The sequence below is a fragment of the Cetorhinus maximus genome, chromosome 11, assembly GCF_964194155.1.
Source record: "Cetorhinus maximus chromosome 11, sCetMax3.hap1.1, whole genome shotgun sequence".
Classification (NCBI taxonomy): Eukaryota; Metazoa; Chordata; class Chondrichthyes; order Lamniformes; family Cetorhinidae; genus Cetorhinus; species Cetorhinus maximus.
In genome coordinates, this window is record NC_135889.1 from 39,386,675 (window position 1) to 39,401,884 (window position 15,210).

The 15,210-nt window shown below is 45.9% G+C and overlaps 1 protein-coding gene across 5 annotated transcripts in view; it reads left to right on the forward strand.

Annotated features, from left to right (window-relative positions):
- hecw2b (HECT, C2 and WW domain containing E3 ubiquitin protein ligase 2b) overlaps window positions 1-15,210 on the forward strand; it is a 413,575-nt gene that overhangs the window by 276,117 nt on the left and 122,248 nt on the right. For all 5 annotated transcript variants that reach the window (XR_013577941.1, XM_078551841.1, XM_078551844.1 and 2 more), the window contains 4 exons: window positions 1,606-1,730; window positions 10,604-10,789; window positions 13,365-13,499; window positions 14,293-14,395. Coding sequence is in view for 4 of the 5 variants with exons in the window: in XM_078551841.1 (XP_078407967.1) it covers window positions 1,606-1,730; window positions 10,604-10,789; window positions 13,365-13,499; window positions 14,293-14,395 (549 nt within the window). In the remaining variant the exon portion in view is untranslated. The remainder of the gene's footprint in view (window positions 1-1,605; window positions 1,731-10,603; window positions 10,790-13,364; window positions 13,500-14,292; window positions 14,396-15,210) is intronic.

Here is a 15,210-nt window from a genome sequence, read left to right on the forward strand (position 1 = left end):
ACTGCATCTCGAAGCGTACTGGGTGAGAGAAAGGGATGGAGACAGGAAAGAATGGTCCACGAGGGGGCAAGAAAAAGAAAAGGGAAAAGGGAGATAGACAAATATTTTGAGCTACAATTAGAGCCTTTACTGTAAAGTGATTGGATTGTAAACATGATAACTAGGACATGCACACAGCTGATTACAGGTATATTCTGCATGCCCTGCTATTGCACCACCATTTTTATTGCTACACCACAAACATTTTAATGCATTTAAAATAGTTCCTTTCTCCACCAACACCTGCCCGTCTTGTCCCAAAGGTGCTGATTTGTTGCTGGGGTACATTTCCACGGGTGCTGGTTGCCCTTGGGTATCTTGAGCAAATGGCCATTCTGTCATGTCATCCCAGAGGGACTATCATTAGGCAATTCATCTGCAGTTACATCACCACTGAACGTTGTTCCTGTCTTCACCCAAAAGCTACATACAACCATTTTCAACAGTGGATGTTGGGTTGTGATCAAGAACAGTCTGGTTTTCCCTATCTATTGCAATATATTTGTGCTGTCTTTACAGCCAGCCTGCCTGAGAGCAACAGACTTAGTACAGATGCGAGAACCTGAGGTTCTTCTGACCTGCATGGATCAGCTTATCACTGCATTAAGTAGCGGAGGCAGCAAAGAGCCTGATATCATAGTTTTAATTTAGATCAATATCGTTTCAGCAAGAATGGTAGATTGTAAGTCTCCTTTTTGATCTTACAGGATAAATTTAGGTGATCTCATCCCAGTTCTTTATGGTTATGAACTCAACACATAAAAATGCTCATTATTTGGTATTAATTTTTTCAATTGCATTCAAAGAAGTCATAAGAATATTTGGTGTGGGAACATTTGGCTTGTCCTGTGACTGGCATGAGATGGTTTGATGTTGACACAACAGAGCCAATTTGATGAATACTCAATCCAGAATGGCTGCAGTAGCCATTGGAAACAAGTTGTAACATCACGCCTGAAAAAGCAGAAAATGTCTTAATTCCCAGCATGAATGTTCCTTCCTTGAAGACTATAAAAAGTTCTAAAAACCTAGCAAAAATTAAATTTGGAGCATCAAATCTAAGGATCTTAATGCATCACTTATCATTGCCTTTGTTTATAAACCTGATGTCTTTACCTATTCAAGTAACCCTTGAAAGGGTGTGTCTGATTAAATTTTAATCATAGAGAGAGCTATTCTGAAAGAAATTGTCAGGATTTTGCCACTGCTCTGGTTAGCTGAAAATGACTAGTCATTTCAACTTCCTGTAGTGTTACAGTATGTCCTAAAACTTGAAAACTCAAACAACTTCCTATTCATTTCTGTCCACATTAACCACAGTGCAATCAAATACAAGAATACTATGTTTTCTTGATTTTTTGCGACATTATACGTTGTCTGCACAATAAATATTTATGGAATACTGCTGTTTTAAAAATGTAACAATTCTACAAATTGATGTTTAATAATGTGCATTATAATGTGTGATCATCATCTGATGAGATGAGACTCTGCAAGATATCTGAGGGTGCAGAGTTATATAAAATGGAGTTAAGAAAGATTTTGACTCTCCCTTTATCGCAACAGATTTCAGAAGAGAGCCCACACTCTCTCACTCTGCCTCTCGCTCCAGGATGAATTTGCTACTGCAGTCTCCTCCTGTCAAATTCTTCACCAGTCCAGAGTTCTTCACAGTGCTACATTCTAACCCTGTAAGCTCGTTATTCTGTTGTTTTATTTAGATATGCCAATTACTGTAGACCATTATTTCAGTTGTTGAAGCCAGTTGCACCACATTGTGGTATCTACAAACACTGTTCTTTAATGCACCTGAGACCACATTAGAGATTTGAAAGCTGTTGGCAGGAGTGAGTGTACACTAGCATCTGCACAGATGACGCAGTGATTAGCTGGTCCTTTGTACAAATTGGTGCACCCAAATATCCAGAAAAGTGACGGATAGGGCAGAATTTTCCAAGCCCTTTGAGGATGGGCTTGGAGGTGGGGGGGGGGGGGAGGAGATATCACGTGCGAAAGTGTTCCAACGTCCTCATGCCGATTCCGATTTTGCATGGAGCATACAGCATGGTGGGACGAAAGGGTGCCCCAACCCAACCAAAAGGTAATTATCCAATTAAAGTGTCAAAGAAATGCTATTTTATGTGCTTGTTTAAATTTTACAGAAAGTCCACGGGGCATCAGAGCCCCGTCGGGTATATGAAGGCAGCAAAGAAGTGGCAGGTCAATTCAGGATTCACATGGCAGCTGTTGGCTAAGGCAATGCGCCTTGCCACGAAGGGTAGAGAAGCACAGGCATCATATCTTGTTACGGGTGGGGGCGATTTCAAATGCCAGGGCTTTGGGATGTGCTGTCAGAGTGCCATCTAGCAACTTGCACTTGCGTGGATTTAAAAGGGAGGGAGGGGGTGGAGGGTTGAGTGCTTGGAGGAAGCGCCTGGGTGAGAAATCGGCATTGTGCACTCAAGAGACAAATCTGGAGCATGAGCGGCTAAGAGGGAAAGAGCTTGGAGGTCTCGTGGTGCAGTGGGTAGTGCCCGCCTCTGAACGAGAAACTCCAGGTTCAAGTTCCACTCCAGGACTGGATGGTCAAGGAAGGTGTGGTCAGAACGCGGTCAAACAGGTTGAGTATTAATTTGTGAATCCTTCCAAAGTACGCCAATGGCAGGTGGTAAGAGCAGGAAGATTCCTGGTCAGCCATGTGATGGAAAGAAATTGAAGCCTCCACCATCACTATCCATAGCTCCAGGCTACAACATGCATGTAAAAGTGCATGTTGCCACAGAAACTGGGACTCGTTGGGGGGACGGTTGGCTCAGTTAGCTGGATGGCCGGAATGGATCAGACTGGTGCCAATAACATGGATTTCGATCCCTGTTCCAGCTGGGGACCTGCCTCCGTGCCCTACCAAGGTGGAGATCGCGGCACTGTGGGTCGGTCCTGTCTTCGGGCAGAGAACTCGGGTAGAAGAGGGAAAGGGCTGTAGCCACAGGCAGTTGCACTTCTTTGCCTTTGGTTCTTTCCAGGGACCCACTGGATCTTCCAGTCTCCGGCGTATCATTACATCAAGTTGGTGACCCTTGCCCATTGATCTGGGCAGTCAGTCTGTGAGAGCCGTAGGTTTCGGGGCCATTGATGGATTCCCCCAGGTGCAAGGTGTGATCGACTGCCTGCCTGTGGCCATCAAGGCTCCCCCAGGCCAGGTTGTGGCCCCTCATCAACAGAAAAGGCTTCCATTCCATCAATGTCCAACCAATGTCCAATGATCTGTGACCATGGCCAGCAGATCCAGCATGTGTGTGCTCAGTGCCTTGGAAACAGCCCTGAGGCCTATGTATTCAGGCATTCCCAGATACCCAAGCATTTCCATCCCCTTGCGTACCATCAAGGTTGGATTCTGGGCAACAGGGGCTACTCACTAAAGAGGTGGTGACTTCCCCCTGTGAAGAACCCAAGGACGGATACAGAGGAGATATACAACACCTGCCACAGATGACTCAAGTAACCATCAAGCAGTCTTTTAAAGATGTGATCCAGGTGCCTGACTTGTTCTAGCAGTACACTTCAGTAAGCCTCAGCAAAGGTCTCGTGGATTGTGGAGGTCTGTTGTCCACTGCACAACTTGGTGCTGCAGAGGGGGGATACAATGATCAATGAGGATTTGCTAGAGTGCGAGGCCTCCTCAGACAAGGAGGATGTGGCAGAAGCTGATGACCAGCCGATGCATCATGAAGGACCCCAGGGATTGCAGGAAAGGTGCCATGAAGTAGATGCTAGGGATGCTTGTGAGGCGCATAAACAACATGTTTCAGATGACCCTTGCTACCTCGCCCTTCAAATCCAATAAAGGCCCACCTTCCTGCTGCACTGTTTCCATTTCCTTTATATAAAAACCCCTGGCCCTGTGCCCAGTGACACCTTGTTCTTTGGCATGGGCAAATGGCGACCATATACGTTACGGTCCCTCCCGACCAGCCCTTGTGGCAAGTTCAAGTACTCCTGAGGTTTAAGAGGGCCACCAGTAATGGCAGGAGATATCAGCAGAATGCACTACACATCTGTTACAAACATAAATCAGACATGACCAGTAATTCCTTATCACTGTCTTCCCCTGTGAACTCCAAGCGCAGCTGGTGGCTTTTCTTAACTCTCTTGCAACTATGAAGTGCTTGCCCTGCACTGTCAGCTGAGGTGTAGGCAGGCTTCTCACCTTGCTGCCCCATAGCTTGGGATGACTTTGGCAGCTGTCCCCTGGCTGCCCAAGGCCTGGAGGGCTCTGGCAAGCTGAGGGCCACCTGAATAGGTACAGGAGCCCCCTCTGTCATTGCAGCTACTTGAGGCACTGCTATCACTATCTGAGGGGCGGAGATGCTTCTGTCCACAACAGAAGCGCCCTGAGAGGAGCCCCTAGATGTGGGAGGCACCCAGTCCTCCTCCTTTGAAAGGCACACTTGGACCTCCAAGGGCCTGTTGGGGACTCCAGGCACTTCATTCCCCCTCTCACCTTGCTGGTGATACATAGACCTCATGGACAAGATGATGGCATTCTGGTCTGCGTGCATCTCCGATATCCACTGACTGGTCTGCTGGATGTGGCTTTCTATGAAAGTCACCAGTCTCTCAATGGAGGAGACCGTGCATGCAGACAAGAGGAAAAGGCACTCAGGGCCTGGATGGACTCCTCCGCTCTCTGAGCCAGGGTGTGCATATCCTCTGGAATCTTGGCCAGATCTTTGTGAGCCTCACACTGTACATCCAGTACCTGCCGCCTTACCAAAGACTCCAGAGGCCCATCACCAGCCTTAGGTCGGTATTGCCCTGGCCTCCCACACTCCTCCAAAGATCAGAGGCCTCAGCTGCCTCAGTCTCCATCAGCTGGTGCTCTTTCCAGTTTGAGACCTGAATATAAATATGAAGGGATACCCACTGGTTTGAGATTATCTGCGTTGGTGGAAGGTGTGTGTGAATGATGTGCCGCTGCACCCTCTGATGTCCCCTCCACCTCCTCCTCAGAGGTGGGCGACTGTCTCCTGGAAGCAGCAGCTCTCTGTTCCTATGGCTGACCTGCATGAGAGAACAGATAGATGAAAGGGTTTTGTACTTCCAAACATGTGCCTCCAAAATCAACTAGTTTGTTGATTCATGTGTATACAGTGGATTACACAAGAACACCGCCCCATGTGTTCAACAAAGGCTCTCTTGTGCCCAGTCATGAGGCTACTCACTGTCTTGCAACTGTACTCTTGTCTCTCAGTCCATGATGGAGTGACCGCCTTGCTGCCCTGTCAATGCCATAGCCTCCTCTTCCTTTGGTAAGGATGGTAAGAAAGGCACCCTGGTGCCAGTCTGCACCTTTCCTTTTGTATTGTGCACTCTTCTTTTTCATTCCTGCAGGAAAAAAAGTGTTAGCCACTTGACAAAGATAGACACAAGGCCTTTGCTGGTGGCTGCCGAGCTGCCCATGATGGGGACATTCCTACATTCGGTCACTCTGGAGTGATCTTGCTGCGGTCACCACTGACAGACGAGTGCCCATTGACTGAGATGCAGCCATTCTTCTTACAGGAGCTGCTGCAGCCTGACCCCATTGCCGCCTATTGGGTGGGCATTCCCTCTTCACCAACCTCACCCTCACATGTTGCCATATGTAAACCCCCAAGGGAAGGTGGAGTACTCACCTTGGTGGAACGAATAAGGTTGTTCACACGCTTGTGGCACTGCTGCCACGTTCTCTGGCCGACCTCATGACTGCGGACCTCCAACCTGGCTTGCTTGGTGAGGTGAGATAGGCTTGCCCTTCAGTGCCTAGGGAAGAGGACATCCTGCCTTTTCAAATTGCCTGGAGGAAAACCTTCAGAGAGTCATCACTGAACTGTGGGGCTATCTGGGATCTTCCTTCTGCCATGCCTATAACTACTTTTTTCCTCAGGATTTCAGAATGCCTGCTTCAGTCTGCAATAACTCTTCCACCACAGACAGGGCTACACAGAGTTCCTTGATCCAAACAGGGCAGTGGTTTCAAAGAGCAGCAGCTAGATTCAGAGAGTGCTGTTAGCCCTTTAAGTACGGCGGCAATACCTCCAGAGGCATCATTTGACGCCGAGGCCGCCATCTTACCACTTGCCCCTGTTCTGGGACAGGTCACTGCCTGCACCCCCCACCCTTGCTGGTAGTCAATTTGCTGGCCAGCATGAGATTACTTATTACTGGTGGATTGACTCGCAAGCCGCAATGTCATCTGCTTCTGGACCCAGTGATGGCACCTCTGATGTACCCAGCCATACATTAAACTAATGATCTGTCATCATGCTAAGAAGTGCTATGTTAACTATTATAGAGCTCTGTACATCACTACTATTTGTTTCTGCACTCTCCTCTTGGGCCATATTACAATGTGGAAAATAAATATTACATAACTGAGGATTATTCAAGATTGACATTTTATTTACCCAACTGGATTAAACATAGGCTGAGTAATATTAATATAAAAGCTGGGATTTTCCATGCCTGCTGGCGTTGGGTGCGTTTGGTGGCGTGAATGGACAATATGGCGCGGTCAGTTTCACCACGGCGTGAAACCAGTTCGCAATCGTCCGCTTAGTCTGTCGAAGGCAGGCTGCGTTTTCCACCGTTGGACATCGGGAGCCTCATGGTAATGCATCAGCATATCATTACTAGGTCCGCTTGCCGGAATTTTTCCACTCCCCCCCCACGCCCATGTCGCGGGAAAGCACGTAGGTGTAGAACATGTCTTGACAAGTGTGACATGCAGAAGTCGGGACTTACCCGCCAGGGCTTTCCTCCTATCACGGACACCCGAGGAATAGAAGATACTGGAGCCTGACAGCATCAGGATCCTGGAGGAACGTCCATGGCATGCTGGGTGGATTCTCATGGACATGGCTCTGCTGCGAAGCAGCCTACGGAAGTTGGAAAGTCACCGTTGATGCTCACGTGGGTGACGGTCAAGGGGGTGGGAGAGTAAGGGCTAGGATCGTCTGGGAGAAGAAGAGGTGTCCTGGGGGGGTGAGTTTGGGAGGGGGAGAACGAAGGTGTCAGGATGGGGGGAGGTTGGGAGGGTGGGAGAACGGAGGAGGGCAGGAGGGGGTAACCGGGGAGAAGATTGCAACTGGGGAGGTAGATGTAAGGGGGGTGGTTTGTGCAAGGGAAGGAGTGCGGAGAGGGGAGGGTGTAAGGGGGGGGAAAGGAGTGTGGAGAGGAGAGGGAGTAAGGGCTGAGGAAGAAGTAGTAGTGGAAGGAGGAGCCAGGAAGGGGGTAGGATTATGGCTGGAGGAAGGAGTCAGGAGGGGTGAGGGACTAAGGGTGGCTGAAAGGGTAAGGATGGAGGAAGAAGTCAGGAAGGCTGGGGAGGAGTCCAGGGCAGTGGGAGGACTGGTGGGGGGAAGTGGTTCCGGTGGGGGGAAAAGGTTCCCAGGGGGAAAGGATGCAGAGGGGATAGAGGCTCCAAGGAGGAAGGGGTGCGGAGGGGGGGAAGGGGTTCCAAGAGTGCGGAGGGGTGAAGAGGTGCAGAGGGAGTCAGGGATGCGCAGGTGGACGTACGCGGGAGGGGTCGGATGGGTTGATGCCTGCCTCCTAGGGAGTGAACTGAGGGTGGGCATGGTATGGAGGAAGGGTAAGAATGACCGAGGGCAGAGTGAGGTGGGAGGGTGAGGGTTTGACAGTAGTGATAGGGACGGCGAGGGTGGTTGGTGGGGACCCGGAAGCAGACATGGGCCCTGGGGGTGGGAAGGAGGAGGTCGTGGAGGTGAATGTGGATGGGGGTGGGATTTTCAGGAAGGAAGGGAATGTTCACCTGGCCATCCCCAAAGGAAAAGGGTTGTGGCTGGTAAGTAATGGAGGGGAGGTGGAATGTGATGCCGGGGAAGTGGAAGGTGATGCTGGGGAGGGGTCAACTGTGATGGGGGAAAGGAAATGGGTGACTGGGGGAGGGGATAAGACCAGAGAGTGCACAAAGAACCGAATCCAGACCATGCTGTCTAAATTGAAAGTGAATTGGGAGCCGTGGTGGGCGAGATCATGTGCTGCATGGGAGTGTGATTGGCGGGTGAGCAGAGATGCAGGTCCCCAACAGGCAATGTTCAAAATGCTCAGGACATTGTGATGAGTGTGAAATGTGAAGGATCCGCTTGCGTGTGGAAATGCTTGCATAAGATTACTAAAGGCCCTGCCACACACGCTTTTCCTTCCATAATCACTCGTGGGCCGCTGCTCCCTCTGCGGTGACAGGTCTTCCAGGCTCCTTATTTCCACCTCTTCACTGTAGGAGGAGTCCTCTTGGCTGCAGACGAGGACGTGGATGGAGCTGATGGACTGGCTGGCTGAGGGTGTTGGCCCCTTGGCAGAGCTCCCTGTGAACCAATGTAGAGATAAGTGGTGCATAGCAGCAGAGTCAAAAGCAGGAGAGAGAGCATTCACCGTTGCATTGAGGGATGATGTGGTGCAGGATTCTCAGGTAGGTGTTCGCTGCTGACCTCACCGTCGCCACAGGCACAGTCCACATCCTCACCTCATGCTCCTCAAAGTGAGTGAGGGGCCTAATGTCGGCCACTCCACCCCCCGGCCTGGGACTTCTCCCTGCTGATGTGAACAGGCTTCTTCTGCATGGAAACAGATGAAGAGAGTGTGAGCAGGACACATGGCACTGCGTGGAATGTTTGTATGGTGAGTGAAGCCATGGACAGGATGAGGACGCAAGCTCAAGAGGATAATGGCCTGATGGAGATGTGAGGGTGTGTGTGGCAGTTAGTGATGTTGACCCTTGAGGTGTGAGATCCCTGTGGATGTGTGATGGGTTTGTGAGTTGAGAGCGATGAGAAGAGTGAGTTAACCTGGTGGAACAGATGAGACCATTCATCCTGTAATGGCACTGGGTGGCTGTCCTCTTTTGCAGGGCATTGGCACTGACCACCACCTCCCATGCCTGGTTGGTCATGCCGCTGCCCATCCTGCGGCCAGAGTGGGGTAGAGGACATCGCGGCGGCCCTCCATGGCATCCAAAAGAGTTTCTAGTGACGCGTCGCTAAACCTGGGGGCGGCAGTCTTTTTGGCTTTCGTGGACATCTTCCTTGCAGTTGTCGTGGGCTGGAAGCACTGAGGTGTGTGCGCGTCTGGACTTTAAATATGGTGCTCGGTGTGATGAAGCGGCGAGGTGGTGACGGGTGGGCGAATTGGAGACCCCTGCCAAGGAAACGGCGTGTTTCCCAGGAACGCATAAATAATGTGGTGGGTTTGGGACGATACGGCGTGAAAACCCACCATCACGGCCGGCGGGTAACACATCGTTTTGCCCCACCTGCTACTGCACATAATGTAAATCTGGGACGATTCTGCCCCAAGTGTTCAAAAGATAATAAAATTCCTTGCACATTTGATACAAGTTAATCTCTTAACATTGAAAAATAGGAAACTGTTGCGTTAGGAATTTCGTGCCGTTTGTTACATTAGAACCTCTGAAGAAGATGACATAATGAGGACCCCCAGTTTAATTGGCGCTGACGGTATTGCACAGCTTTAAAAAAACATAAGAAAGTGGTGATAATAGACAGGGCCATGGGGTGACAGGACCTTCTGTGAGTGTTTATATTCTCAGGCGCTACCATTTATCGTGTGAAATGGAAGAGGGTACTTCTAGAAATATGAAAGTTTTTGAGGAAATGAACAATGTGACCATTTAATTAGTTTCAGCAATGCTAGTGGCATTCAGAGAAAATTAAACAGGTGAAGTAAAGGACAGCTAATGGATCGTGTGCATCAATGCAAAATAATGCACATTCCTGCAATGAACATTAAATGTACGTAAATGGATGGATGTCAAAAGTAAAAAATAATTTGGATGCCAATTATTTTATTAAAAAGACCTGACAAATGTCTTATGGGTACCTACTCAAAAAAATATTATTTTAACTGGTTACAATTAATCGGTGAGACTTTTTTTTTGAAGTTTCCTGCAAATGTACTGCTAAGGATTTGGATAAAAGCAACAAGGATGACATTGACTTAAGATTTTCAGCTCTCGGGAGATGTTCAAACAATAGAACTTAGTTTCGTTGCAGAAAAACTTGAAAGAGGGACATGATGTTTTGGATGGTAGATACTGAGAATGATTATTTAATCACAATCACAGAATATGGGGATCGAAGTGACAAGTTGAACCAAAATTAGGGATTATTCTTTCCAGTGTAATATTAAGGTTGAATAGACTGCCATCAAAGTAGTTTGTGCTCTATTGGTTCAAATGTTTTTAAATAGGAGCTGGAGGAGTCTTTGGGTAAGACCATGTTTGAAGGACATCAGGGAAATATATGCTTGGATGATCAAACAATTTATGGAGTATTATGTTTCGAATTGTACTAGGACTAAAGGAAATGTTGTAAATGTGATTGTTTGAGAGGATTTTAAAAATACTTAATTGCATATTATGTTTGCAACAGTGCTATTCACTTAGCACTTCCTCATGATCTTAAATAATAATCTTATGTTACCCGAGAGATGCTAATTTCCCATATTGTGATCATCACTCTTGTCAATTTTGAATTGTTTTTGTCAGTGTGCCTATCGAATGTTTACAACCAACACATGCTTGAAACACATGATCACCAAAGTGAGGCGGGACGCCCATAACTTTGAGCGCTATCAGCATAATCGAGATCTGGTGTCATTCCTGAACTTATTTGCTAATAAACAGCTGGAACTCCCAAGAGGATGGGAAATGAAGCATGACCATCAAGGAAAGGTGAGCAGGTCCCCAACGTGGAAGGTCAGGCTCCATGTGCCTATTAATTTGGTCACAGTGTACTGTGACTTTTTGACACTTCATTTTAAGATTAAGCCTGGTTTTTTTTTGGAAGAGAAAATCGTTCCCCTCCTCTAATCCATAAACAACTTCATTTTAGAGTTGAAATATACAAATTCATAGATTTTGAGCTTCAGAAGTATTGTGCAACTTATTCCTACATTACAATAATGACTACACTTCAGAAGTATTTCATTAGCTGTAATGTACCAATCATGAAAAGCACTGTAGAAAAGCAAGTCTTTGGCCTGAATTTTTGCGCAAAGAGGCTGTCTGTCTGTGCGAAATTGCCGGCAGAAACCCGAATCCAGAAGTCCCGTCCCTGAACCTGACTGCCACCATTTTTGGAGGAGGTGAATGGGGGCAGGTTATAAATTTCATATACGTGATTTCCCGACGCAGGTGCCCTTATAAATTAACAACTGCTTCCACTTGTCTGACTTTGGTGAGGTAGGTATCTGAAACCTGAAGTGTGTAGATTAGACCTAGTAGGATCAGATCTGAAACTTGTGTATTTGTTTGGATAGCCAGGGTACCCTTTTGGAGAAGTCAGGTACCCCTTTGGATATGGTCCCGGGACACCTTTTTGAAAAGTAAGGCATCCTTTTGGAGGAGGTAAGGGGCCCTTTGGGATAGATAAGGTGCCATTTGGAATTGTTACAATTAGACATGATTGTGCCTAAGACTCATTGGAACTCTCAAAGAATTGTCAAAGCTGTCAAAAACTGTAAAGCTGTCAAAGAACTGTCAAAGCCCTTTTTAAAAAAAAAACAGTGCTTGATATTCACCCTGTCTATAGATGTAAGCTTGAGAGCTATCATAATAAGACTTGCACTGCACGACTGAGTTTAGAACTTAACATTATCACAGCAGGGTGCCCGTTCAGTGAGCAGTTTGATTGACAGTTCCAAGTGGTTACAGAATAGAAATATTTGTTTTTATAAGAGATTAGCTGAAGGAATTTCAACGTATTAAAATTGTCTATGGGGTGGGTAAAGGGAAATAGGGTGGCATTAGGGATTAGAGGGGCCATAGGAGTGGGTAGAAGGGCATAGGGTATGAGGGCCCATAGTGAGTTGGTAGAGGTGCATAGGGTGGTAATGGGGTTATGAGTGGCCATTGGGGCTGGGTAGAGGGGCATATGGTGGCATGGGTTGGCGTGGATAGGTCATGGGGAGGGTGTGGGGTGATGATGATGGGTTGTGAGGCGTGAGGGCTGAAGGGTTGCTTTTTGCTTTGTTCATTTTAAAAATAAATTCACCAAAGTGCTCGTGAACAGAGGCAGGCCTTCAGCACAGCCCGCTTCCACACCCGTCAGCCTCTGGACTCTTTCGGGGGCTGGTGGCATGACTTCTAATCCAGCATACCTCACCACCCCGCCACTTCAGAACAAAAACCTGGCTCTCTGGGCCTCATTTTCCTGGGTTTGGTTCACGAGGCCAGGAAATGTCCTGTCTCTGCGCACCCGACCTGGAAGCAAAAATCTGGGCATTCCCTTTTTCTTATAAATAATTTAAGTGTATTTACATTGAGTTTTCCGAATTCAGCATTTTCCCCTAAAGTTTAATAATTTGATGAGAAAACTGCTTCCTTTCTACAATCAAAAGTTTATCCCTTCTTAGCTCAATGCCAGATTCTTTTCCTTCTCCAGTGGTTCCAATGCAAAGTGCTAAAATGTCTGAATCTACTGTGCTCAGGAAATTTGAGGCCTACATGCTGGTCCCTATGAATTACATGAGCCAATATTACATATAATATTTTTACAAACCACTGAATCTAAATGGTGATCAACTGGTGATCAGTTGAGTGCTAAGCTATTCTCGAGCAGCCGATGCCTGTGCAACAATCTAAGGTCCACACTGATTGAAATGTGAAATGGACTCAGACATCTAGATTTTACCATCTGTAGGTTTACTTAATGAGTTGTCATCAATCTTTAATTAAAACTGTCAATCAAGCTTTTATTATGATATGGTTAAATGATGGGCTTTTAGATTACACTTGGAAATTAATTAGTTTGAGGATGTATTGAGTATTAATGTACTGTATTGAGACTTTGAATAGAACTACTTGTACTTGGGTTCATATCAACAATATAGTACAAAGCATTCTTACACCTGTTCATACACGTTTTAAATCTTTTTAATTGTGTTTAGTTCCAACCTCAGAAGAACTCCTTTGGATATGAGGAAGGCTTTATGGGTTTGGCTGAATGATGACTTGGGAGTATTCTCTTATTTACCATTGACAAAGTTGGTTGTTGAAAATCCATTGTGTGTTGAAGGACCTCAGCTGTTACTCAGTTAAATTAGAAGATGCAGTTTTATAACAATGAGGTTCTTATATTTTCAAGCCCCTGTGATTGAATGCCCTATTGTGACATTTAAAATGAAGTCTAGAAATTTCTGTACAACAGTGTAGAATTGCAAGCACCTCGTGTAATCTGTTGTTGATCTCTGTCTGCATATGATATGTATGTTCTACATATGTTCTGATATGATTTGTCCTTTTCCAGCCCTTTTTTGTTGATCACAATTCCCGTAGCACCACTTTCATAGACCCACGACTCCCTCTTCAAACTGCTAGGCCCTCAATCGCATTAGTTCATCGGCAGCACTTGCAAAGGCAGCGCAGCCACAGTGCTGGTGAGGTAGGTACCAATAACAATTGATTTGCCTTTCTGGATGAACAAAAAGAGCCTTAAGATTCATGCGTCAAGAGTATTGCTGGGATTGCATATGCATGCTCTAATGTTATTTGAATCATCAGAATACATTTCATCTTACCTAAGAAGATGCAAGGTGATTAATAATAGGAAATAAGTAAACGGACACCTTTAAGTTCTATCTTAAACACAACATTTTTTCTATCTTGTTTGGAAAGTTTGCTTTTTGTACATCAGGCATCTAGCTTTGTTGTGAATAGATTTATATCATTTATTTCTTCAAATAGATCAAATTACCTTTCAAATGAGCTTGAAGATCTGTGATTGTTTCTGAAACTAAATTAAACCTGGCACTGGGATGGCTGCTTGGTACACTGGAGCCAAAATGAGCTGATTTGTGTGATAATGGGACACAGATTCATGTGCACAGTTGTGCATAAGATGCCAGTCTTTCCCATGATACTGTGGAGAGATATTGTGTGAAGACCAAGAGTTTCCTCATCGAAAGAAAGAGCAATAGACGGACCTTTCGTGGCCATCTCCTTGTGGATGAGGCCTGGGAATAGGTTTCCCACTCTCTGCTAGGGTTTGTGTAATGCAAGATAGCCAAGAAATGGAGTGGGGAGAATATACAAAATACTTTGCACATAACCTGTGAAAATGCAAAGTGCGGTATTCAGTGCATTATAATATATTTAACTAATTGTGAAATGGCAATCACTGCTGTGAATGTAGCATCTTGTTCCTCAAACACCTAAATACTTATTATTTTTACTAGGTGGCTGATGACTCTCGTCATGCAGGCCCCCCAGTTATTCCAAGGCCATCCAGCACTTTTGGCACCATTAGTCGAAACCACAATCAGGACCTGGTACCAGTGGGTATGTTAACTTTTCTGCTTACATGGTGTGAAGCTGATGGTGTTAAGGAGTACTACAGGAATGAGCCTGACCTCAGCCTCAAGTATTCAAACAAGAGACACAATCCAGCTACTTCTAAACAATTTATATTATAGTACTTGTTAAAATGTGAAACTTTTTATCAATTCAACTATATTTTATGCCAATATACATATAGCACTTTGCCTTTAGGAATACTTTAATATAACTCAGGCACCAAATTGACTTCCTTGTTAGCGAGCAAATACTTGTGGCGGCAGCATGAAGCATTCCCCTATGGAGACAATTATTGGTTAGCATGTTTTTGTTGTATTTACATTTTTCTCCAGAAAAACACCTGTTCCCCACAGTAGCTGCTGCTTCCCGCCACCTGGTGGCAGCAAATTGCCTAATGGGGTTACAGCAATGCCTTAAACAGCTTATAAAATGGTCAAAGCAGCTTATAAAATGGCTTTGAATTCTGGGATTCATGGAACAACATCAGTCTTGCCTATAATTATTTGCCACTTTACACAATATACCTAATTTTATTTAACTGTTTCTTTTTGCTTCAAAGTTCCCGTGCAAATGAAAGATATACTTTTCCTACTGTTCATCAGCTATTAACCCTATTTACATGAAGTTGACGATGTCAGTTTCTTTCCACTGCTTTCTGTTTCATTGAGAAATAGGAGAATTTGTGCTTATTCATTTGCACAGAGTCCCAAGAACATAAGAAATAGGAGCAGGAGTAGGCCCATCAGGTCCTTGAAGCCTGCTCTGCCATTCAATAAGATCATGGCTGATCTGATTGTAGC